The 26,883-nt window shown below is 36.2% G+C and overlaps 2 protein-coding genes and 1 long non-coding RNA gene across 5 annotated transcripts in view; all 3 read left to right on the forward strand.

Moving 5' to 3' along the window:
• Positions 1-4,353, forward strand: part of LOC593338 (transient receptor potential cation channel subfamily A member 1 homolog) — a 48,825-nt gene extending 44,472 nt beyond the window's left edge. For all 3 annotated transcript variants that reach the window (XM_030995239.1, XM_030995238.1, XM_030995240.1), the window contains one exon: positions 304-4,353. In XM_030995239.1, the coding sequence (XP_030851099.1) occupies positions 304-486 (183 nt within the window). In that variant the 3' untranslated portion in view covers positions 487-4,353. The remainder of the gene's footprint in view (positions 1-303) is intronic.
• A 1,442-nt stretch (positions 4,354-5,795) lies between these two features.
• LOC100894041 lies at positions 5,796-12,871 on the forward strand. The gene is made up of 4 exons (XR_143695.3): positions 5,796-6,148; positions 9,097-9,189; positions 9,673-9,992; positions 12,636-12,871. It is a non-coding gene; the product is annotated as an uncharacterized LOC100894041 (long non-coding RNA).
• Positions 12,872-13,618: 747 nt separating this feature from the next.
• LOC105447081 lies at positions 13,619-16,488 on the forward strand. The gene is made up of 3 exons (XM_011684728.2): positions 13,619-13,886; positions 14,757-14,915; positions 15,934-16,488. The coding sequence occupies exons 1-3, from the start codon at positions 13,748-13,750 to the stop codon at positions 15,942-15,944; spliced, it is 309 nt and encodes a 102-aa protein (XP_011683030.2). The 5' UTR covers positions 13,619-13,747; the 3' UTR covers positions 15,945-16,488.
• Positions 16,489-26,883: the final 10,395 nt, after the last annotated feature.

The following is a 26,883-nucleotide window of genomic DNA, read 5'->3' on the forward strand; positions in this document are numbered from 1 at the left end:
TACTTGCCAAACCTTCTTTTCGTTCAAATTACATTCCACTATGATTTTGTTTGTTATCATAGGGTGAGTTTTGCAAGTGCAAAACCTTTTTATATTCAAAATACAGTCAAACCTGCTTTAGTGACCACCTGTCTACAAAGACCACTTTTTTCCCCCTTAAAAATGGTTTCGCAATGAAACATGTATTAAAGGAACCTGTACATAACAACCACCTGCCTATAAAGACCTCTTTTCTCTCCCTTGGATGGTCTTTATAGACAGGTTTCACTGTATCTTCTAATGTTCTTTTGTTTCCTATCGTAGGGTGAGTTAGCGGAGATCGGGGCGCAGCAGGAGGTCATCAGCGACACGGTAGCGAACCTCAAGTGGAGGATGAAACAGGTTAAGTCACAGAACGATAAGATGGAGAGGATGCTGCAGTTGATCCTGGACAACGGCAACCTGACGCTAGGTGAGGCAGACTCTGTCGAGAACATTGGAGAATAGAGAATTATCAGTGAGTGTAGTCTTCATTGATTGGGTCCCTTGTGTCTCGTCAGGATTAGGTAACAATTGATTGTTATCGTTAAGATCTGACAAGTCATTGATACAAGAACTACTTTTTCTCAGGCATTGGTTGACTTAAGGATCCCATGGGGCAGACTTTTCTATCAATTTTTTGATACAAATAGTCTGTAGGATAACTTTTTTGCCATACACTGTAGGTCTGTATGATTAACATTTTGATATTGATTTTACGCTTAACATTTACATTAATCCAGCTACCAGAGTATGATGGTCGTATAATGAATCAAAAACGTTCATCCATTGATTTTCTTTCTCCTTGTTTCAATATGTAGATTGAGTATCACTTAATGTGATAGGCATAAACCGATTGAAAGTAACCAGAACAGCAAATGAACAAATATTAGAATATTCAAGATGAGGCACAAGTATATGTAATATTACTCAGGAATTATTGTTTAGCCAAAACTTTGAAACTTTAATTGATATTTTTCTTCCCGACCCCAATTTTTTTAGGAGGCACGAATGTTACATGATACTTTGGATTATAATATAAACTGTGATATGCTCAGGAATTCTGTTTTTTTATATAATCAATTTACATTTATCTCAATCATATCAATATGCCTGCAATTTGTTTCTAGCTTGAATATAAACATGCCTAAAGTCCAAGAGAAGCACTTACAGCTCTGGGCCAACTTTGCACTAGGGACATCTCAGACTTTGCAAAAACTTGTTACATGTACATGTAGTTCAGAGATCTGAATATATCATCAACACATATGTGAATGTTTAGTTTCAAATTTTAAATTGAGTACGTGATACACAACTTAAACAAAATAATTGGATAGGAATTGGGTAAATAGTAAAGAGGTTATGGTAGAAATATCATCATGTGAAATTCCACAACATATGACTTTTAATGCTATTAATAGTGGTCCTGTGATAACAGGGACCTGACAACAACAACAACAGGAGAATACTGATGAGGCTACCCTGGGTAAACAAGACATATAATTATGTGCATCTGGCACTGAATTCTTAATACCTGATTAATGCACCATGCCGAGTTTGTCCTAGTGCTATTCAAGTTATCTGGACCCCGGTGCTATTAAACACTGTCATTCCTTGCATGATAAATTGAAGTTCGCCAATATTTCCCTGTATTCCAGTGTAGTCATTCCTGATACTTACATGTACATGGCCAAATCTCATCCTAGTTATTGCCAACTTTCCATATGAATACTTCCAAAAAAAATAGTCTTGCTTTGAGACAGGCCTGCTTTGAGATCAAATTTTTACAAAGTAAATTCTTTCTTTCCATACCCATGGTAAGTAGAAATGATACTTAGACAGCAACATTTCCAAATATGCCAAAGTATTATACCAATACTTGTTTTTTGTTGAGTTTAGATTGGTCCTAAATTTATCCAAATGTACAGAGATAATGTTGATATAACAAAAATACCAGCGTCTGTGTGTATTTTGGATCTCTTTATCTGAATCATGTCAGCCATTTATTAAGATGATCATGTTTTATAATTATGGCATTTAAACCTGTGTATACATGTTGATAGTCTGTTGCACTGATTAGTGCTTGGTCACATATGTCCCTAGAATAGGAGGTGAAACAGATGGTGCCCTGTAATGATAATGCTATATTTGTTCTTTGACTATTTGTAAAAAGTAAGAATAATTTTGAAATGTATTGTATAGTGTATATTTTTGTGTAATAACATATTTCGCATGTATATTTTTTCAATCATATGCATCGAGATAGTTATGTGATATATAGAATCATGGATGTATCCTATCATATTTTAGTGTATACAACACAATCATGCTAAGTAATTGTCAGTATTTATATCGTCCAAGAAAGAAATGAACTGTGCATGTATTCACAAATCTCTATGCATCGAATGAAAATAATATATGAACATTCTCCTCTAACCTATCAACTTTACATCTCACTGTTGCCTTGTTGTCATTGGATAACCTTGAAATGATAAGAGTCTTGACCTTAAGCCTCTAGCAATTGCAAATATTGGGAAACTCAGATTTTTTAAATAGAAATTTGATATCTTTCAATAACTCTTTATCTTCAATCTTGCCTGTCATCTGTACGGTAATCAGGTTGTGGAATATTAAAACTACAATCCTTTATAGAGAATTAATAAGGATAATTATTAAACTTATAACAAAATATATATTCCTACGAATGTAACTGATGTATAAACTAAGATCGAATACATCTTTCCATTACCATTGTCAGGAATACACTTGATAAAGAAACATGTTGCAGTTTCAAGGATGTGTGTAAAGAAGTCACTGTTCAAGTAAATATTTTGCACAAAACTTGTTTGGTAGAAAGAGGTTATATGTGCACAATCTGTACAAATGAACCATATGTATTTCAAAGATAATAGCGTCAGTTTGAAGCCAAAAGAGCACTCACTTATATTCTTTAATACAGAGTTAACACCTCTTCTCCTTGTTCATTTTGTAAACTTTTCCCCCCTTTTCCCTTCCATTTCCAGTATTTTTTCTTTCTAATTGTTGAACAAATTCTCTGTCAGTTTCTTCCTTAAAGTTTTATTCTTTTTCCTACACTCTAAAGATTGTATAAATAGTCTCAAGCGATGTTGTAACTATGAAAACCTTATGTCCTTTATATGTCATATGCAGAGCTAGGGGAAAAAATGAAAGTTTTATTAAGAAGATTTATATTACCATAATATTTAGTCTTTTTATATTTGTATATGTTTGTCATATTTTTGAACGTCCTGATGCAAATATTTTTGGGTAAAATTGTCAATTATGAACAGTGAAACTTTATATATCTATGTATCATGTATTATGATTCTATGTTAACAAAATTTAGTATGATAGATATCTAAGGTATGATATAATACCCATTATATACCAGTTGTGTGAATGAATATCATGAATAATAAATAGATTAAAACTGTGGGAGGATTTATTATTAAAGCCGAGTGAAGAATAGTCCCTGTTTTATGTACTTTGTAGGTAAAAGTTTATTATCTGGTATTGTTATGCAGTGCACTACACTAACACAGCAGTCATACCCTCTTCAAAGATCGATCAAACCTGAGTTTCCAAAAGAAATTGTGGGGTTTACGTTGTACTTTCTATTGATTACATCATTTTGTATCTACATGTTCATTTATCATCTCAAATTTACTTAAGATTTGTATTTGTATTTCTGTAAAATAAAAGATGTTTTTATTATATTGTGTAAAAAAAGAGATAACTTTCAAATAATATATTCAAACGAGCTTTTATTGTGATACTATTTCTTGTCTGTTTGCTTCACTCTAAACAGTATATATTTTCAACCATGAAAAATGTCTATAAGAGCTATAAGATCTATTGTAAGCACATTTAGCTGTACTTACATATCTAATTGTATATGTTTTTAATCTTTCTTTCAGGCCTGTTACAGTTAAGAACTTTTTGTGTGTGTGTGGATATCTGATGGAGTAGGCGTGTAATATAGCGCAATGTTAGCCCCAACCCTCGGGTGTAGTGCAAGTTACAATTATTATCGTGTCACAAATTTATTGTCTTTCACAAACATCTATCGAAATCTACAATAACAACGAAAAAGCCCCAAAGAAGGAGCGCCAATTAAGAATTTCTAAAAACAATGATTATAGATCACAAGCTAAAATGTATTCTAACTTTTCGCTATGATTTTTTTGCATGGTGAACAATCTGAAATTTGGATACAGGGTTGTAATATTTTGTTGATTGATTGTTTGTTTTACCTGATTAATATTGAGAAAGCATCGATGCTTATAAGTATTAAAGCAACCAGATTATGTACAATTCAGCGTATTTCTAGTGATTTTGATGATTAGGTGAAGCCAAGCTTTGATTTTGTGTAAAATAATTAAATACTGTGCCAAACAAATGGAGGTTGCACAGTTTTGTTTTGATTTTTGTATAGTTCTATTTTAACCTGTACATTAGACTACAACTAATCATATTCTTCTTGTAAACTGAAAGCTGCTCTTTCTTTTGTGTCTATGTGCAACTACCATAAATGGTGACAATACTGTTTATTAAATTTCATCGACCTGTATCATAAAGGATTTCAGGAGGCCTGTTATTGAATATTTGTGCTTATATATTTTTTCCTGATATTTATCAATATTACTACTATGTCTGTATTCTACATTGTATCCCTATCGATAATTGTACATTGTACATATCCAAATAGCATGGATATTTTATTGTTCTTTTTCTAAAGAATATGTCATTATTCTGTAAATTAATGAAAGATATGAAGTGGTCCATTCTTTATCTTTTAATCTCAAGACTTTTTGTGTGAATTCTCAATGTGTATGTTCAGCAGTCAAGGCATTTAGTCTGTTGTTCATGTTGGTTTCAAATCAGAACCTGATTTATATAGTAGACCGGCTTTAAATACTTTGTGCTATATGCACTGCCAAGTTGAAAGAAGCTTGTGATTTAGAAGCACTGGATTTGTATCAAATTATCCAACTTGAAGAATTTGTTTATATGTTAACTTTAAGTTAGATTTAGTACTTAACAGTTTTGCTATATTTTAGTTACCAGCATTGTATTAGAATACATTCCCGTAATTCCTACTCGAGACATACTGTTTTATCGTGGGCCAACTTCTTTAATGATTTCCTGAACCATTGTGTCCTTAACTGTGTACTATGACATCAATTATTAATTAACCTTATTCAATTTATATCTTTTACATCTCTGTTACACAACACAATAAAATGCTTATTTGAAGAAAATAGTTGATTTTCTTTCTGTTTGATATGTTTGATTTTGTTCATGACTATGTGTAAATATTCATTTGTGCACTGATGCATCTGATTGAGAATAATTAAAAGGCCTTGGACTTTTATGTTAAGATAATGAGTAAGAGATATTTTTAAACACCGGCATTCAAAAACTGGATGAAAGCAGACAAAAGAATGATATTAAGGAGGGGGATTGAGGAAGAGAGTGAAGGGGGCAGAGGGAGGGAGAGAAAAAGAGCGAAGGAGGGGAGAGAGGGAATAGAGATTGAGAGAGAGAGGTGGAATTTATAGAAAGAAAGATTATTACACCCTTTCCCCAAGATATCTCACATATAATTATGACGAGTCATTTTGATAATGAACCATTAATCCTTGTTTTCTCAATTTAAATTATATCAAAGATTTCTGTTTTCACAGAGCCTATCTTTTTGCCCACTGCACACCGCACTATGAGGTCTTGAAATGAGGCTATAAAATATACAGATGTTATCGCGGGGAGTACAAAAGTGGAACTGAAAATTGGCCACCGACTCCTTTTTTAGAAGTTTCCATTGATTGATAAAAAGTATCTTAGCAGCTTTAGATCGCAGATTCAGAAGAATTGATGGAGAAAACGTCTTTGAGCAATCATAATTGAACTTAGACGGATTGCAAAGAACGTTAAAAAATGATACTTGAGAGAGCGCTGCGCTTGTCTTGTTTAGGAGTAGGCCGTGGCGTGGGCCGGGAGATCTCCGTGCCAGCGGGGACTCTGCCCGCTAGCTGAGCTGAGCCGAGCTGCGAAGACTGCTGGCCGATGCCGATGCACATGCAGCCCATCACACCATGTCCATTCGAAGGTGCGTACACATCTATTAGGATGATTTGATTTTTAGTTTTTCCACAACGTATTCTAAAATTGTTTTAACTTGTCTCTTTTTCATTTTTAACCATTGTTGTTAATAGGCCTAGACTTCTAGATTATTAATAATTCAACTTTAAATTTAATGACAGGGACGTACGTAGACCAAAACTAAAGCTTCATGTCTCTCTATATCGTCGGTTGTTCCACTGAGACTTTGCAGTTTGCTGGCTCCACTAGACCTCCGATTATAGAATGTCAACAAATGTCAGTTTTATTAAAGAAATGACCCATATCAGACAGTTCTTTCTGTCTAGGACGTACGTGACCCAGTCCCACTAAACATTTCTGTCTGCAAATGTGTCACCTCTGTTGGCATAAAAGGGAAGGATAGAACCAGGAAAGAGGAGGGAGGACAACATAGAAGGGAAGGAGAGGAAGAAACGAGAAGGGAAAAGGGCAAGTCCTGAGAGAAGGAAGGAAAAAACAGTAGGCCTAGGCCTATAGTGCCAGTGGCCAATGTCACTTGAAAGTTGAAAGATAATGCCATGGCGAAGAGAGAGAGAGAAAAGTAAATGAAGCCTTGAACTGAATTGGACGGAAAGACAAGTAGCCAAGAAAGAAAGAGGAATTAGAGGGACGTACATGTACATGAAATGAGAAGGATTAAAAAGATCTAGACTCTAGGAAAAAATTAGAAGAATGATAATGTTAATAGAAAAGGAAAAAGGAGAAAGCGACAGGATCAAGAAAATAAATTAAGTGGGAGTAAAACATAAATAAATAAAAGAGAAAGGAAAATGAAAAGGAACAAGGCTGCTGAAGTTAAATTATTGCACTAACCGAAAAATATTCATTTACAATTTAGACTCGGACAGCACTAGCATTCTAGTTTGCAGGCAAAAACCGCTGTCACTATTGAAGTGGCAGTCATGCTCAACAGTGTCAAAAAAGAAAAGGAGAGAAAGGGAAAGTATGTAGGCCATTTTGTAATGTAACCAAATTTAATCTACATATGAACTGTAGGCCTAATATGTCTTTGTTGAGTGCCTCAATACAAAATATTTAATTCACCTGTTAAAATAATTGTATTTCAGCAGTCAGAATGCATATTACATTGTAGATGCACTGTATAACTGTACATGTTATAATAGGGCAAGCTTTTATATTTGTCTTTCACAATACATACATGTATAATGCCAACAGTTGCTTAAAGTTGAAATTTAAAGAAAATCACAAATATGTCAACTACGGTAATGTATCACTAGAAACTGGTAAGCTAACAGATGGCCATCGTACAAGTTTTAGGTCAACTACATGTACATATCGGGTGATTTATAAAAATACAAATACAACCACCTCCATAGCAGCTGGGATATACGAGAGATTCGCCAGAAAAATAACGATGTTTTAATGACATCACAATACTGCCCAAGCAGACGACATCCCATAAAGAATGAACATAATTAGGCAAGTCCAAGCTATTTGGATTGTGACGTAAGGGACATTCAGAGACTTTAAATAAGAAATAACAACAGATGAAATTATTTATATGGCTATCTTTTGGTATGAGTCTGTGGCTATTATGGGCTAGTTCATTTGTGGAAAGTTTTAGTTCTGACCAACTCTTTAATTAATTTTTAATGTAATTAATGTGCTGCGTGACGTGGGGGTTTGCAGCATCCCATACATCACGCGGCACATTAATTAAATTAAAAATTAACTAAAGAGTTGGTCAGAACTAAAACTTAAACGAACTAGCCCATAACAGCCACAGACTCATACCAAAAGATAGCCATATAAATAATTTCATCTGTTGTTATTTCTTGTTTAAAGTCTCTGAATGTCCCGTACGTCACAATCCAAATAGCTTGGACCTGCCCAATTGCAAAACTATTATTTGTCAATTATAATGAGTTTAGTGTAGTGTATATAAATGTCAAACCATTCAAAAAGGGATATGACCTGATTCTGATAACTAAAATTATTTGCTTGTAAATACACAAGATACATGTAGGAGTTAATTAACAATCAAAGAAACCAGACTTTCAAATTGAAATACCCCCGGAATGATATTAAGGACGGCATTTGTTCCCTCTTGAAACGTCGAACATACCACAGTGTGTGCAGCTGAATATACAATGGCGTCTTATTTTGTTTACAAGCGACAGATTCCTTAATTTTTGTATCGTTGCATTTGTCATCAAAATAAAACGATGCGCGGGGTTTAGAGTGAGGCAATAGATTATTCATGTACATTTAGCCTGACGGTAGGGAAGTAAGAGAAAGAACTCAAGAGAAGATGAAAATGTGTGAGATGTCATGGGACATCGTCTGCTTGTGCAAATCATGTCTATACTGTGATCTCACACATCTCAGCAGCGTTCGGAGAGCTCTTCAGGTGCTATGCCGGGGCTGTATTTAAGCATTTTGTAATTTATAATAACCATTACTTTAAATGTTTCAAAGCATTAAATTTTGATAACCTTGTCGAATCAAAGTTTCAACTTTGCAATAATGAAAATAAAGTTAGTTTTTAAAATCAATGAATATCTACTTTAACAGAAAGTCTTTTCACTCCAGTATCTAAAATCTGTGATTTTTGCAAGCAGTTCTATGTCATTGTCACTCTTTTGAATAATAAGTCAAGCTTCATCTGACCAAACAACAATTTATGCATACCAAATGCTGCTTAACAAAAGAAACTGCTCAACTGTTTGAAACAGCTGAACCAAGTAGCTTGTCACAGCGTAGTATGTTGTAAGAGAATGTCCATTCATTTGAATGCATTACCAAAGTGGTCTATTATCAAGAAACCATGTTTGCCTGCATTTCACAGCTTGGTGACCTACATGTACTGTACATTATAGCTGAAACAACAGTTAGTTTGTAAGAATGCTATATGATTGTAAATTGTAATTAGTGTAATTGTAATTTACTTTTCAGGAGTTCCTTACAGTGTTATCTTGAAGAAAGAAGCTGTGATGACCAAGGGAACACACAACGTCAAAGAAGAGCCTGATGCATCAACACATGATGGTGAGGAAATGAAAGAAAGTTTGTGAGACATTCAGGTTTCCTAAAAGCAGGTTATATGGAATTACCCTTTCTAATTACTGTAGAACCTGAGACTGTCACTTGCATCAAATGTTAGTGGCTTTTGTAAGTGTTTTCAAGTTAACAAAATTTTCATGCTGTGAAATAATTGAATCATAACAGACACAACACTAAATTTTTGCAATTTTCCAAAAGTGTCCTTCCGTGCAAATAGCGATCCTTAACAATTTGCGGCAGTTTCATGTCTCGTAAATTCCTGGTTTTACAATCAGTTATCTCCCAAATCTTCGGACTTACAAATTATTAAAATTGTTCTGTTCCTTTATTTCCTTTATGTCACCAACTGAACTCAACAAATCGAAAAGTCGCGTTCATTATCCGATTGTGACTTAACTTGTGGGAAGTGCATATTCACTAGTACACAAGTTTGCAAACATGAATCATTTGTATAGTCTTCTTTTACAGGACCTGCTAGACTGACAATCCCTACGAACAAGCCTGACCTGGGGTCATCATGGAAAGGAGGAACCCCCAGACTGGAAGATTTTGGATTGAGCAGTGGCTTTTCGGAACCTGGAACAAGGAGCCTTCTTGTACTGCTACACTAACAACCCCTACCAGCAAGCCTGACCTGGGGTCATCTTGGAAAGAGGGAACCACCAGACTGGAAGATTTTGAATTGAGCAGTGGCCTCTTCGCACAGATGTGAAGGAACAAGCACTGAGCCACAAAGAGCCTCATGAGATGACAAGGAAGCCTCAACTAAAAGCCGTGGCCTCACTAAAGTAAGTTCTGACTCAATTGGTCCTAGAATTAACAAGGTGAATGTGATGTCTTTAGTCAGAAGAATGGCATTGGCATGCTTGTTGTTTCTGGGTTTTAGTGATACCTAGTATAAGTTCCAATGTGTATATGTTATCTCTCATTTTGTATTCCTCCGTTACGAAGTAGCCGTAGGCATAATTTTTTTTGGTTGTCCGTCCGTCCGTACATCCGTATAACCCGTTCTCATGATCGCGTTATCCCAAGAACAGACCGATTGATTCCTGCCAAACTGGGGTCATGTACATGTACCTGTATGTATCTGGCAGAGCCAATTAACTGATAAGATTAGATTAGACAGAGCATGGGCCTCCGCCATGGTCAGAATCCATAACCTTGTCCACCATCTCAACAGATCTGCATAGAAATGTGGAGACAACATCGTTATCTGAAGGCCTGTGAATAGTTCTGTGTGGCTTCACATCTCGTGTCTGAGATGGAGAACGGGTTCTCTAAATCTTGCCATTGAAGCCTATCCATCCGGCACTTCTTGTTCCTCAGGTTTATGGAATAGCTTCCACGTGAAGTCAGCATCCCTTGCCTTTTCGTCAATAATTGGGTTCAATGTCACTAGTTGCTCGGCAGCATCACGGAAGTGTGGAGGGTCGGTCTTCCTACTTATGACGCATGGTTGAATTGATTCTTCAATTGGATTGATAGACATACGTCTGGTCTTTAGCTGACAGACAGGTCGAGTTGATTCACGTTCTGGGGGTTTCTTTGATAAACACTCGCCGTGCCATTATATTGTATTTTAATTATTTTTCGTCAATTAAAAAAACATCAACAAATATGCATTTACAATCATAAAGACACACTTACAAAAAGAAGATGGCGGGATGGCCCATGAATTTATTTGTACCAATTGTAACGTTAATCCGCAGACTGAAGTTTGACTATATGAGACTTCTTCGTCAACGTAAGGCGATGACCTCCGTTGGTTAACACACGTATGCGACCATCTTGGGTCCAGATGCTTTTGACTTTGCTTTTGTGGTTTGACTGAATTTCCTTGAAAAGTTCAGACCTTGACCTACATATGTAGTCAAACTCTCCTGAATGAAGATGGGAACTCCTGGTAGATCTCTCAGTAGGTTCCGGGTTCGATACACACGGTTTATGGGGTCATAGTTGGTGAACCGTATGATTATACCACGTGACCTGCCCTTTTTTGCGCCCAGTCGGTGCGCCCTGTCGATGTCGCCATTTTGTAGATTTATGCTAATTTTTTTCTCCCAGACTCCTTTCACAATTTCATTTGTATTTTCATCTTCATTCTCATTCAGATCATGAAAAATAAGGCAATTCCTCCTCGAATATTGTTCTGCTTCATCTTGATGCTCTCTCAATTGCTCAATTTCCTTTTCCATTCTTGTAATCCTCTCATCTCTTGTTGTCAACTCAAACTCTAAAGTCTATGGAACTCGTGTAGTGTGGCATATTTCATGCTCTTGCGCAAAAAGGAGCATACATGAGAGACAGCAAATCATTGGATGCAAAAGTGCAACCTTTTCCTCTTATCCAATTAAAATGAATGATACATGACTGGAATCGTTGAACACTCTGCTTTAATTTGATATGCGAGACGGTGCAATTCGGCCATCTAATCAGATCTACAGCCAAGATGAGTATGGAGAGTTGACAAATTTTGGGCGAAAATCGGTTGACCTCCATAGAGAAAGTGTCGTGAAAGGGTTTTTTGGAACATTTTTAAGCAAAAAGTGCAACCTTTTCCCATGAATGAAATTATTCCAAATTTATATCATCTTAAAGAGAATATATTGAATTTTAAAACACCGGCCGAGACGGTATTAACAGTGGATTCAGTTAGGCTGTTGCTGTGATTTAGCGTAGGTAATGCATGAGATGGTAAGAAATTTCAAGTGTTGTAGCTCACGGTGTGATGCGTGCGGAGCAGATTTCATATGATCACAAGGTCGAACACTGATCATCAATTAAATATCTCTGAGGAAGATTCAATATCCTGTTAAGAATGCTATCCACAAAGACCATGGAAGATAGAGTCATTGATGAGTAAATTGATTTACTGCTGTATTTCTACTCAAAACCTGATAACAATCAGTGCTAAAATCGTACACGTCCGTCCATGGCGGAGTGATGCACTCAATGAGTAAAACATTAGTAGCTGTCATGAAGAGCTTGGAAAAATATTAACTCTAATAAAAAGTTTTGTTATATACAGGTGTTCATCTCATGATCATTTGAAGATGCAAATTTTCGGCCTCTTGTACTACTTAGCGCACCAAACGCACATTTCATGAAAATTAGGTTTTAGGCCTTCATGTAGCTATCAACCTTTGGCAAGCATACAGCTGCCAGGGTTACGTGTTTTGTAATTCTCAAATCTTTGTAATTAAGGTATAGAGGAATCATGTATAAGAGTTGTCACTGCCATTGTCGATGTTAAACATTGTACATTGTATACAGACTGAATACACCGTATGTACATGTAAGCAAAGAAAGTTAAAACTTAGTGGTATCCATATTCTTGGAAAATACATCTGCCGATTGTGAATCTTTGTGACATTCTACTGTACATATGACAAAACTAAACCAATATTTCCTTTTTTCCCATCAATTTACAGCTCAACCATGCCGACCAAGAACCCAGATATTTTTTGCCAGTAGCTGGAGATCCCAAAGGTGTCACTTCATATTGAAAGGGGTACCGCACGATCGCTATCAAGTTTAGAATGACCATTCAAGAAAAGTTTCCATCAAAATATGGACCCTTTTTGCATAAAAACATATCCATTTTTTGTATTTTTAAATACAAATTAGTATATACTTTTCATAGAATTTGCTTTATAAAGTGATATTTGAGTCGCAGTTTCTAACCCTTTTCATGGAATTCCTTACTCTTCAAAATAAAGATTTAAAAAAAAGTTTTTCTTTCAAATTTGTGAATATCTTCGCAAACTTCCCCAAAATATTACATATTTAGAAAATTTCTAACTATCATGCGTACACAATGTCAATATGAAGTGACACCACTGGACTGGAGGCACACCGTACCTAGAAGACCTTGGCCTCAGCTCCACCTTCATCTCCAAGAAGAGTCTTCAGAATCGGCAGGTACCTGGGTCAACGCAAGAGAGAACTCATATTAATTCTACGTCAAGAGGTATGTAGTGAGACACCAAGTAGAGTGAAGCAAACCGAAACATTGAAAACTTCAACAACAAAAACTTTCATTTCTGCTTTTATCTTTAGTAGAATGGTTTTAAAATATATTGTATTAAACTTCTGCTCAATATTTTTAAACATGTGACTAATTTGGGTTCCTTTTTTCCTCTCATATTTAACATACCAGTGAGTAACAGATAGACCCACCAGAATATAGAAGTTGAAATTCACTCCGAGGGGTTGCCTTACATGTATTTTATGTGATGTTTACAAATTACAAGCTTTGAGTACACTCATAATGAAGGGGGAAAAATGTTAATGTGTTTGACTAGGTTGTGTAAGATAAATTATTTCTGCTATACTTTTAGTAATATTCAACATTTCCTCCAGTGTCCATGTGATAGGATTGATGAATATATATATTTTTTAAACCCAGGGAAGCCTCATCAGCATCAATGTCCTTCTTCCTGAGGGCCCTGCAATTGTTATTGCTCCGACACTTGCCCATTTGCACGTGGATGGACAGTGACAAATGTGGATTAATGTCTAGCGCCATGAGCGCACATCAGAGATGGACACAGGTGCTATACACGAAGCCATCATCATCACCATCATCATCATCATTATTGCTGGGCTGGGATTGGAACCTACAACCCTCGGGATTGAGAGTCAAGTGAATGAACCACTACACCATGAAACCTCTACTCAAGGTAAACATTTCAAATAATTTGTCCATTTTGCTTAGTTTCCAATCTACCAGTCTACCTTGTATTAAATTAAAAATTTAAAAACTTATAACCCCAACATTGGAACCGCTTCACATTCAAGTGATCTCACTGGAATACACCCATCTAGTGTCAACTTTTATCTTAATCTCATAAAGTGCCCCAGAATGCTAGAAGTATGTTTACACAAAATATTACCAAAATGTGCAAGGTAAAATGGAAATAATGGAGGACAATTAAGTATGATGTATATATTTGAAATAGATCCAACAAATAGAAATGTTAATCAAGTTTGCCATATCCGGTACATTACAATTTTCATTATTAATTCTATCAGGTTTATTACAATGATAATAATCATTAAAGGGGACCAATTACCCACAAAATCTGTGTACAGCTGGAATGCATAAAATTAACTTTAAAAAAACCTTTACCTGGCATTCTCTGGGTTAATGGTCAAGGAGCATAAAGAGAATAAAGAGTAATCTCTGTGCCTGAAACCCAAATCACTAGGCTTTGGTTCCATTCCATGCCATATTTTATGTGAGCACATATATGTGTGAATAGTGTACTTATAAGTTGCTTATATGTAAAATGAGAGTGTATTTAGATTTGCATTATCTTTTTGTAGAAATTAATATTTGGAGCTCATAAATTAATACAGTATAGCGACATTGAACCCATACCATACAGAGCAAGATGTTTGTAGGTGATAAGTACGCTATAAAGTTACCAGTAAGCACTTTAATCACAAACCTGTTTTTGTTATTGAAATACATGTATTTAAACTTTTAAGCTTTTTTATTTGATAATCACTTGCTGTTATTGAATATGTTGTATCTTTTGTATTCCTAGGCAAATACCATCCCTATGAGTGCCCTCTCCCATGCCACCACCTGCCCTTTCATCCTGTAGGGGTCACCACCACCCCCTTCAGCCTACATGTAGGTCACGATGACCGCCGGGATGTTTGGGGCAGCAAACTACCGAACGAGACCCACACCCAGTTCAGAGGTAGGTCAAACAAAAACCAAGGCTGATTTTGTCTGAAAATAAGTGATTTTTGTTTAAGATTTGAGATTACTGCAAAGCTTTGACATAACTTGGCAGCTCAGTAAATATCATGCAAATTTAGATCTTTCCCCCTGTTTTTAAACTCGAACTGTAAAGTTTTATTTGTGCTTTGTGTGAAACTAAAGAAACAATTTGCAATATTGACCGTTATATATTCATTTAGTTGTTGGCATATTACAAGAAATAGAGTACCGTAAAATTAAATGTCACAGAAGTGATACATTTGTTTGTGCTTACCGCATCTACATGTATCTTAAATCTACTATTTGACTACCGGTATATCTTATTTGTTCTTGTTATGGAATTACCCTAGTCTCTCATTGCTAAAGAGTAGAGATCATATAGATCAGGTCTTCACAAAGTCTGGACGGCCATGCATTTTCATCCGGACCACCGTGAGGCTCTGCTTTTTAAAAATAAATTGTAACTGTTCCCCTTGGATCAGACATAGACATATTAGAACAAGCATCACTTTCTTCAGTATTACCAGTGTACTCATTACTGTAAATGTTAGTAGATTGTGTCTGAAAGGAAATTAAATAATTTTTAATTTTTCGCCAGCTTTTCAGCAATTAATAGTAAATTGTTCTACTTGATTTGAAGTATACGAATGACCCTAAGAATTTTATCGCGAATGGCATCCCATGTTTCGGAGCTTTTAGCTTTCATGGGAAACACATCAGCGAAAATGATTGAGAAACCCTGATATAGATAGTATCAGTTTAAACAATACTTTTTTTGTTCGCCGGAACTGTTTCACGATTTGTTGTTGTTTAAATGCAATTTTAACAATTTTTTTTGTTTTTTACCAGAGCTCATTTGTTATTTACCACATTGCTTTTGGAAGCTTATTAAGTGCTCACTGCTTCTGTGTCTTGTTTTCTCTGGACAGAACAATGATTTTGCTCTTAAGGAATCCATCATTTAACCTCCATTTTCTACTTCTTCTTTTTTACAGCTGATACCTGAGATTCGTCAAAGCCCCACCCTTGATAAAGACAAGAGTCTCTGTTTGAGCTACTCTCACACTGCTCTCCAAGGTCTCTCAGCTTTCCCAGCATCAGACTTGAGGACAGCCCTCCAGAACATGGTCCATGCAGAGAGGATATGGACATGAACCCTATGCTTGATCAAGGTTGGGACTGTGTCTTTGCCATAGCTGCCCAAGCTCTTTCAGTTGTGTCCTCTGAAAGTTCCCATCATTACCAGCATCCGGACTCCAGAAGAGATCTCCAAGATATGGTCCATGCAGTGATGATATGAACAAGAGCCCTACACCTGACCAAGATGGTTGTCTTTGCCTCTGTAAGTACTCTGACCATGCTTTCCAAGCTCTCTCAAAGTTCCCAGCATCAGACTCGAGGACAGCCCTCCAGAACTGGCTCCATGTGGTGAGGATATGAACACGAGCCCTACGCTTATTCAAGATCAATGTTTGCTGCAGCAGAATCCATATATATTAAGGCTGCGACGGGTAGTCGAATGCTCGAGTACCCGCACGGTTGACAACTACCCGGGTTTCTTGTACCCAAATATTCGGCCGCAAAAAAAAAAAAATTAAAAAAAAAAAATTAAAAAAAAATATTAAAAAATGTCCAGGCTTACCCGTTCCAGGGAGAGCGGCAGCCGTTGGCTTGGTACTGTCAGTAAAAATGTTTCCCAACTCAAGCACTGTCAAACTCACCTTTCAGAAACTGGGACCAGATTTTTGTTTGGACTTGGAGGAAAATGGATTATTCTGCCATCTTTGGTTTTTAAAACAGCATTGTTTACTGTTATTATTCTTATTCAATCGGCGCCTTCAACTGCAACTCGAAGTAAAATTGCATGGTTTTCGGCGAGGGACCTGGGAAACTGCCGAGTGGTATGGTAGTGGCAAAAAAAGAAAAAAAGAAGAAAAAAAATCAAAAAATCAAAAAATTCAAAAAAATTCAAAAAAATTCAAAAAAATTATAAAAAAACATGGTGTCCGAATATTCAAGTATTCGCTTGTGAGCCTGGGAGTGTACTCGGGTACCTCATTACACTGTTATGCACAGCCTTAATATATATATAATATTTTATGCATGGTCTATACCATTTCAGACATAAGTATTGAATTGAGTACTGACCTAGGAGTTTGAGTTTATAGGGATAGTTGAGTTCTTGTTTCAGACTGCAAGTGCCTTCAAAGTACATGGTTATTGCTCTTATTCTTATTTATGACATTTCTTTTGCCCTTTTAGGACCTAAACTTGCTATGACATTAATACGATCATACCAACACGAAAAAGCCAACAAAAAGCCAACATCATCAGCATTGGCTGTAATAAAACGTATAAAACGGCTGGTTTAGATTATCAATAATTTTGTTGGACACCAGAAATAATAGAAATCGTTATATTTATGGATATTTCAACTGTCTTTGAACCGATTTTGATCAAACAAAGATGATTTTGTCATTTAAATTGTACATTCTTTCAACTTTGACACTCAGTTTTTCATTAGGTAGCGCCCTCTGCAACAAAACTCAACTATTCCTGTGTTTTCATATGAAATGTTATTTAGGAGTAATAAATATCCCTATTTCTTAGGGGCGGGTCCAAGCTTTATTTTCCTCAAGTGTCGATATTTCAAACTTATTTGAATGTAAAAAATGGACAGTGTTTGCTATTTGAAGGGGAATTCCACCCTGGTTTAAAATTTGTTTGAACAGTAGCAGAAAAATTAGAGACATAATGATACATGTAATTGAAAGTTTGAGCTGAATCTGATAAAAGATAAGAAAGATTTGAATTTTTAAAAATTGTAATCAATCAAACTCAAATTGGCAAATCTGTGGAATATTTTACGAGGTCCTATAGACCCTTATTCCATTTGCTCTGCACCAATAAAATCATAAATTCTTTTTTTTCTGAAAGTTTCTAAACATACAGTATGCACCACTGATATACTGTATGCTTTTACAAGACCCCTGTATCATGTGTACAAAATAAATACCATAACAAAGAAATAGGACACTTATTAATTTTCATTTTCTATAATCTTTATGTTTAAACACCAGGGTGGACTTCACCTATGAAGTGAAAATATTTTATTATATGTTCCTAAATTACGACATGTAATTACTGAATTCTGGGCTTATTATTTATAGTGAAAATGTTGTAGTGTGACATACAGGACATAGTATTTTTTTATGTGTGACTTATTCAAGTTGAATTTAGATTTCTTTCATGCTTGGGGGGGGGGGGGTGGGTATAAATATATATGAACATTGTGAAAAACTGAGCTTGAAAATTGTTGATTATGCTAATTAAGTGAGTTTTTTTGCATTACAAGAAAGTATTAAAGATAAGTTGGGTTCTGGTTCTGCGATTTTTTTTTAAATGAAACTGGAAGCAATTTAGGAAAGGTTGATAATGTAGGACATGAGATTTGATGCAAATCAAAATGATAACAAATTGAATCTTCCTAAATCCTGACAGTCTCATGCACGGCACACAAAAATGTATGTATGGGACATATCACCTTTTTATATGAGGGTATATCAATAGTAATCCCTTCCAGTAGACATTTCTTCTATGATATTCTTCTGCACTGACAAAAAGAATGAGAAAGCTTCCAATTTATTTCTCACCTTTACCAGAACACAACCTTTTTGTTAAAGCCCCACTGCACTAGTTTGGCCAGGAGGGATTAGACATCCATGCATGGTCACTGACAGGTGGTTATCTCATCAAATCAGCTCTCAATTAACATAAGAAAAAGGGGATCATGGGGGACCAATGGTCACCAATTAGGCATTGTTTGCTATATAGAGGGCGCAAGTAGCAACAAGTAGTGCAGTGGGGATTTAAGGCTTGGGTTTTTAATACAATTTGTAAAAAGTTTTGAAATCGAAATATCCAGCATAATGATAGGTGTGTGCATGTACTCACTTTTGTTGGATACTAGTTATGGCATGTACAGTCTGCCAAAAACTAATAATACTGTTTAAGAATAGATCAGATAGTCCCTTATAATTTTCAAAGCAGTTTATAGATTTGTAATACCTTAGAAAAATAAATGTTGAGTGCCATTACAAAATTTTCTGGATGAAATAATGAAGTGTATCCTTATTTTTAAAGACAAATATGTCCTTTAAACTTCAGAAGATCATTTTGATGATAACTGATATTTTGGTTTAGAAAATATTATCTTTTCTCCGGTCAATATACTTCATGCCACATATGCATTCAAAACCTTGTTAAAAAGGTCTTTGTTAAAAACAAAATTTTGTGAAAATCTCACAAAAAGCTATACTATCAGTGCATTTTTTTAATAATTTGTATATTTCATTATGACATCATGACAATTGCTTATAATGTGTAAGTTCTGATATGTCCTGTATGTCACATGTTAAGTAGCTTGGACCTGCCCCATAGTACACTATATGAAGACCATATTGAGGGTTCAGTGACACAAAGACGTAACCATATATTGCCAAAATGAGTATTTGATATCAAAATGTTCAGAAAAAATGTGGGCATTCAGGGAAACACAAAGTTTAAACTCCACCCAACACCCCATTGAAGTCAATGGCTAGTGAAACATAGACTAAATGCCCAAGTGTTCAGTGACACAAAACCACTTTTTCTCAAAATGGCCAAAATGGAGTTACGTCTTTGTAACTTTGTGTCACTGACTCCTCGATATACATGTATTGTATTCATGATTTTGTAACCCCTTTTATTCTTGGGTAAACATTGTTAGACCGGCAGCCCAGAAGATTTATTCAATTGCCTTTGCTAGAACAACTGACCTCTTTGGACAATGAGGGAGGTCCCTGGACCTTGCAAAAATGTATTGCTGCCGGTCTGAGCTGTGGTCTTCTTGCCAAAATCACACAATTTGTGGCATCACTACCGAAAGACCCATTTTTTGATGGATGTATAGAGAGGAACACATGATACCATCACACATGACATGTCACCTTCCTAATGTTGGTGTTTTAATTGCAATCTTAATGATATTTTGTCTAGCCTAGAGTAAACGAGACAGCTCAATGGGATTTCCTGGCGATGGTGTCACTGATGGAGACAATTATGGCTTTTTGCCTCAGTGACAGATTCAAATATTTGTAATTCTTCTAAATAGCTTTTTATTTGCAATGTTCAACAAGTTGTAAGAAATGTCATACATGTAACTTATTGATATGTCATATTTATGTAACCCCCTCTTCTCTCTTTCTCTGTCCATTGATCTCTTTTGCGGTCACTGTGTCCCTCCTCATACTACATCTCTCTCTCTCTCACTCATTACGCCAACCCCCTCTCTTTCTTGTTGCCTCAACCCCCCCCCCCCCCAATGCTCTTTCTCTATATGTCTCAATCCATCGATCTATTTTGCAGTCTCTCTAGCCCTCCTTGTACTACACCACCCCCTACTCTTATTACCCTCAACCCCCTCTCATTACCTCACCCCTTTCTCTCTCTCTTTATCCTTTTGACATGTTTATTCATTGATTGCGGTTTCTCTATACCACTCCTCATTGTCACTCGCTTTCTTTATCTTCCTTTCATACCCTTTGGACATACATCCATCATGACTGATATGATAATGTTCTAAGAAGTCTGCAAAAATTGTGCTTATCAGAGATTTTTATTATTAAGTACTTTGATTTTCGATCATTTTACAAATTGAATGCAGAGCCCTATGGAGGAGCAGTATCAACTGATTTGCTATATCAATATACTCTGTTTATGTACATTTATGGTTATGTTTCTATGGATTTCCAACTGAACAGGCTACTTTGGGTAAATATTTTTAAAATCTTGGTTCTCTACTCATTCTCCATAATGGGAGACCTAACGTTTGTGATTGCGTATCCGTCATGTAACCTCAGAATGTGTAAAGATAAAGGAAAATATTGAAAGCATTGGAACGATAAATACTCCTCGTGTATAGGGTCGATGCTCAATATATATGGGCTAGTCCGCCAAGATTTGTATAATCAATTCCGGTTACTACTTTTTACCCACTTTTTATGAGCATTGTGTGCTTAAAGGTTTATTCTCTATTGTGAAAAAAAAAATGCTTAATCGATTATCTCAGTGCAAATATCAAGAAAGTAAAGCGCAATGTCATAATTCGCAGATAGCATGCAATATTACGAGTCTTCTTCATCATTGATTCTGGCATCGCTGTCATGACTTTCTTCACTCCAAGCATCATCTGATCACTTCTCAACCTGGATGCTGTCACAGTCCTCTGTGATAGGTGAACTTCTGAGTGACTCTGGGACTGCAATTCTGGCTGTGTACCACTCTGGATCGAGGCAGTGGTCAGTTGATTTCCAGCCATAGTCTAAGGCTCTAGCCCCACTACTTTGGTCTTTCTGATCGGCCCTCTTCTACTTCGGCGACGTAGTGTGCTCTTTTTATCTGATTACCCATCATGTCTTTGCAAACGAGGGAAGAGGGGATACTTTACCAGTATTTGCTTCAATTTTGCGAGACAGCACTTCTCACCTCAACAAATGTGCTTATTCATCCACAACCAAGGCGAATGATATGATAGCGGGTATTACTTCCATGCTTGTTAGTGATAGTGATCACTGCTGATCAGAGCACTTCAATGTGTGTTGCTGTGGTTTCCATGCTGTGGACTTCACAAAGATAATGTCATCTGCAATCTTCTTGGCATGATATGCTACTATGAGAGTCTGTGATTCTGTTGTAATGTCATCAGAAAGAACTCTGCAGATCTACTTCTAGTTGATTGTCCCTTTTATTTATCCATCCGATTGTTCTCAATTCATTTGGCTTGACCTAAAGGGATTCAACTTGCGAGTCGAAGCCATGAAGACCATCCTGTGCATTCGTTACATCAGTAAATTCCTCTCCAGAAGGGCAGCTACACCTGAGATGTCGTGTATCTCCTGTTTTTGCCAGACCCATTGTCCTTGTTGACCCTTGTTGACCTCCCACAGAACCAAACCAGGATGAAGACCTCTCTTTCACTCAATCCTTCAAGAATATTGACAATATTGGTTGCCTGAAAAGCTATAGGAGTATTGGCCTCGATATATGATCGCTCAGCAGATCACATTACTGTTAGTTGTCCCCGTTATTTTTCCATCCTTTTTACCCCAGTGGTTCTTTGGGCTAGACTGTACTCCTCTAGAAAATGATGCCAAGTCACTCCCAGTCTGTGCATGAAAACAATTCCGGGCTTCTGTCACACTAGTTTTTTTCATTTCAAGAAGGGTAGCTACATCCGAGATATTATTGTCTGACCATTGTCCTTAATGATGGATATCCCTGTCGACCTCCCACAGAACCAAACCAAGATGATGACAACATTTGTATCACTTGACCTTATAAGGATATTGCCGTCTGAAATCTTGCTTACGCGGAAAGCTGTTCTTCATGATGACGTGAGAGGGTACTCGACAGATCATCTTCGATTTGGTTGTCCCTTTTTGCTTTTCTGTCCTTCATATTGTTCCTTTCATGGTTTTCATCCCGTCGGCTTGACCATACTTTGTCTATAAAAAGAAACATGATGATTGATTATGATCGATGATTGTTTTACCTGAATGCTAAGAAAGCAACCAGGTCAGTGATGTGAGAATCATTGATTATCTGAAGAAATATCCCATGCTATCCGCGAAATATGACATTGCGCTTCACCTCTTGGTACATGTATCATAATGATCGATAAAGCATTATAGACAATTGGGGAATATGAAGTAACAATTGCTCAGGGACTGGCCTATGTTGAGAGCCTACCCTATTCACATAAATGTATTATTGTTCCGATGCTTCTTCCTTATCTTTCAGAGTTGTGAGGTGAAATGAAGGTTACGCAAACACAAACATTCATTTTCCTTTATGATGACGAATGTTTAATTGAGAACAACAACAAAAGAAAACCCGGTAGCACAATTTTTTGTTTTATTTGGTTTAATTTCAAATTTTAACCAAAACACAATGTTCATTGGAAATTCATAAAAACATAATTGTATTGTGCAGAGAAATAAAGTGTATTAAATAAGCAGAATAGTTGATACTACTCTTCCAATTGACTGCTTTGAAGTGAAAACAAAAAACAAAAAACAAAACAAGCTCTTGGTCGAATGAATACTTGGAACATTATGATATTAGAAATCAGTCATGATGGATGTATGTTCAAAGGGTATGAAAGGAAGACAGATAAAGCGAGTGACAATGAGAAGTGGTATAGAGAGACCGCACTCAATGGATCAACATATACACATGAAGAAAGGATAGAGAGAAAGAGAGAACATGGGGATGAGGTAATGAGAGGGGGATTAGGGTAATAAAGAGGAGGGAGTCGTGTAGTACAAGGAGGACTAGAGAGATTGCAAGTATGGATTGAGACATATAGAGAAAGAGCATGGGGGAGGGGGGGGGGGGTTTAAGGTAACAAGAAAAAGAGGGGGTTGGGGTAATGAGTGAGAGAGAGAGCGAGAGATGTAGTATGAGGAGGGACACAGTGACCGCAACAGAGATCAATGGATTAAGAGAGAAGGATAGAGATAAATATGACATGTATCAAGTTACATATATGATACTTCTTACAACTTGCTGAAAATTGCAAAACAAAATATTTGGAAGAATTACAAATAGTTGAATCTGTCACTGAGGCAAAAAAAGCCATAATTGTCTTCATTAGTGACACCATCGCCGGGAAAACTCATTGTGCTGTCCCGTTTACTCTAGGCTAGAGAAATCTTCATTAAAATCGCAATTAAAACACTTCCATTAGGGAGGGGACATGTCATGTGTGATGGTATCAGGTGGCCCTCTCTGTACATCATCAAAAATAGGTCTTTCGGTAGTGATGTCACAAGTTGTGTAATTTTAGCAAGAGGACCACAGCTCAGACCGATCAGCAATACATTTTTGCAAGGCCCAGGGACCTCCCTCATTGACCAAAGAGGTCGGTTGTTCTGGCCCTTTGCACTTAAAAAAAAAAGACTAAAAGAGAATAAAGTTCTGAAATTCAAAGTTTTTAGTGTTTATATCTTTCATTCTGATATCAAAGAGGACATTGTAATGTATTCACGGATCGGTTTATGTTGTGAAGAAGTCATTCTGCAAGGTTTTTGCATTTTTTGATCCGTTAAACTTTACTTAATAAAATTTTATCGTACTTTTTAAAATCTTATGTAGTTCATCTTATGCCTAAAGTGTCAGTGAACAGAGAGAGAGAAGAGTGGAGGGGAGGGGGTGGTTAGATGACATGACCAAAGAGGGGGAGGCGTAAGAGGAAAGAGGAGAAATGGAGAAATGACAAATGGCCATGGGGGGGGGGGGGCGTTAACGAATGAACGAGAGAAGGAGGGGGGGGGGGGGTAAATGCTAAATGCGTGATAACGAAAAGAGAGAAAATGGGTGCAAAAAGATGACGAATTGATTGGGGGAGGTTTGCGAAAGGAGGAATGAGAGAAAAATAGGGGACGAAATGTACAATGCACGAGAGAGAGAGAGAGAGAGAAAGTAAGGGATGCAAACAGATGACAAAAAACGGAGTGGGGAGGTTTAAAAAATGATCGAGAGAAATTGGGGGGGGGGGTGATGAAATGCTAAATGTATAATTTAAACCAACGGGAGAGGGGAGATGAAGTAGGGGAGATTTAATAAGGAATGAGAGAATGGGATAAAAAGAAAAATGAAGAAACTAGAGAGATACGCGAGGTATAAAGGGCCAAGAAAGGATGCAGGAGGATGCTGAATGGAGTGGAGGGGGGGGGGGGGTAAGATAGAGAGAATGAGGGGAATGGGTGGCCAAATGTATAACGAACAATATAATGATTAACAAGAGTTTAAAGGTAATACAAAGTTTTGGTATGGGGTTATAAACTTGGTTCAAATGAACATATTAATTGGAAGCATTTGCGATTTAGTGACCGTTGTCGCAGTTGAAATAGAGTCTAAAGTTATGAAATTATAAATAATAAACTCTTGATGTTGTATAGCTCCCTCTCAAGGTCAAGATATTAATTAAGCTATGAAACGATGTTTGACTAAAATCGATCGATTAGCTTTTCCCGTTTGGAAATTATATATCCCAACTTCATATTCCGAGATGTTCATGGCCGCAGCTACCATTGTACGACCGTAGGAGCTATTTGAAATTCATCAAAATTTACCGGGAGCACCGGTAATTTTTTATATTCAATTTTTCTCAAACGCAGAAGTATTTTAGGGGATAATTTTTCTAGTGCTTATAATACATCATAGGGGCATCCAAATATATCAAAAATGGTATAGAATCACTATACCCACCCAATTTTCAATATTTCCCCTAACTTTGTATTACCTTTAAGGGGGATGCTAAATGTACAAAGAACAATATAGAGATTATAAATGAAAATTGGGGAGAAAGAGAGAGAATGGGGTACAAATTGGCAAACAAGTGGTGCAAGAGAGTGACAAATGGAGTGGGGGAAGTTGGTAAAGAGAGAGAGAGAGAGAGAGAGAGAGAGAGAACAGAGGGAGACAGGAGGGGAGTTACATATGAAGTGTAACAAGAACAACAAAATAAAGACAAGTAGCCAAAAAAGGAAAATAATGTCATTTAATAAAATTAGTCAAGTAAAAAAAACGAATCTTGTGTAATAAACTAATTACAAAAGAATTTATTCCACTGAAGTGCACTTCAAAATATTCCGCTGAACTCACTAAAACCTTCGGTAAATCTAAGAAGTCAGGAAAGACTTTAGTATTTAATTTTGCATAATATGCATATAGCTATTGTCATATTAGAATATTCATAGTTTCCCTCTAAACTTGCACCCAATTATCATACTTAAGGGATTTTAGTGCTTAAAATGATTTTGTTTTCTTTAATGTCAGTAAACACAATGACATTTTCATAATAATATAAATATGATTGGCCTGTTATGTAAATTATCATTCGCCAGGAAAAGAAATTAATTTGTTTTCATAATTTTTCATATCTGATTCAGTACCTAACAATTAATTCACATATTTCACATGTTAACAATGTTGATAAATATGACATAAATATTTTGTTGAATGACCAAACCGAGTTCACTTTGCGTAATATGCAAATAAGCGTCGGTCATGAATGCATTAGTGTGTCATATTTCCCTTTAAATTTGACCCAAATCAAGTGGTCAAGCTTATGTTTTTGAGTTCATTGAACAAGGTGGACACATTTAAGAATCTTATTGCGGTTAATGTTTGCAAAATATACATATGAATGCCATCAAAATAATGTAGATATGAATTTTCTAAAATGATAATAACTAATTTGCATATCATGCAACTTTGACTTTCCATTACTTAGATTTTCATAAACTTTCCCAATTTTTCTATGTTGTTAGGAGGATTATTTTGAAGTGGACTGCTGTAAAATAAATTCATTTGCGATTAGTTTTGGGTATGCCTAAATTTCTTATTTTGACTAGACTAAAATCTATAGACACACAAATAGTGGATACGATCATTTTCATAAGTATACCCCTAACTACTTATAACTTATACAGTGACAAAGGTACCTATATGCTGTATTGCAAAATGTTTTAAAATGAAGAAAGTTACATTATTTATCGCCCAATTTGTTTAGGAATCGGACGGCGTCATATTTGCAATATCAATGCTGAAAATTTTTGTTTTCTTGTACTCCTTGAACCATTTGGGTTGTACAAAATTGGCAATAATATTTTTTTTTAAAGGGAAAGGGGGAGGGCAATTTTAGAGGCCTCTCATCAGTTTACAGTTGTGCATGGCAATCTTACTTCCTTGAAAAAAATCGGGGGAATTAGCTGCTAAATGATATGAAAAATCTCCAATCTCATTAGATTTTTAAGTACATTCTGGCCAGCCAAAAACTTGTTTTGATGAATATAGGCCTTTTTCTACAACAGTCACGATGGATAAAAGCAAACGCAGGC

The sequence above is a fragment of the Strongylocentrotus purpuratus genome, unplaced genomic scaffold, assembly GCF_000002235.5.
Source record: "Strongylocentrotus purpuratus isolate Spur 01 unplaced genomic scaffold, Spur_5.0 spur5_scaffold_21, whole genome shotgun sequence".
In the NCBI taxonomy this organism is placed as follows: Eukaryota; Metazoa; Echinodermata; class Echinoidea; order Camarodonta; family Strongylocentrotidae; genus Strongylocentrotus; species Strongylocentrotus purpuratus.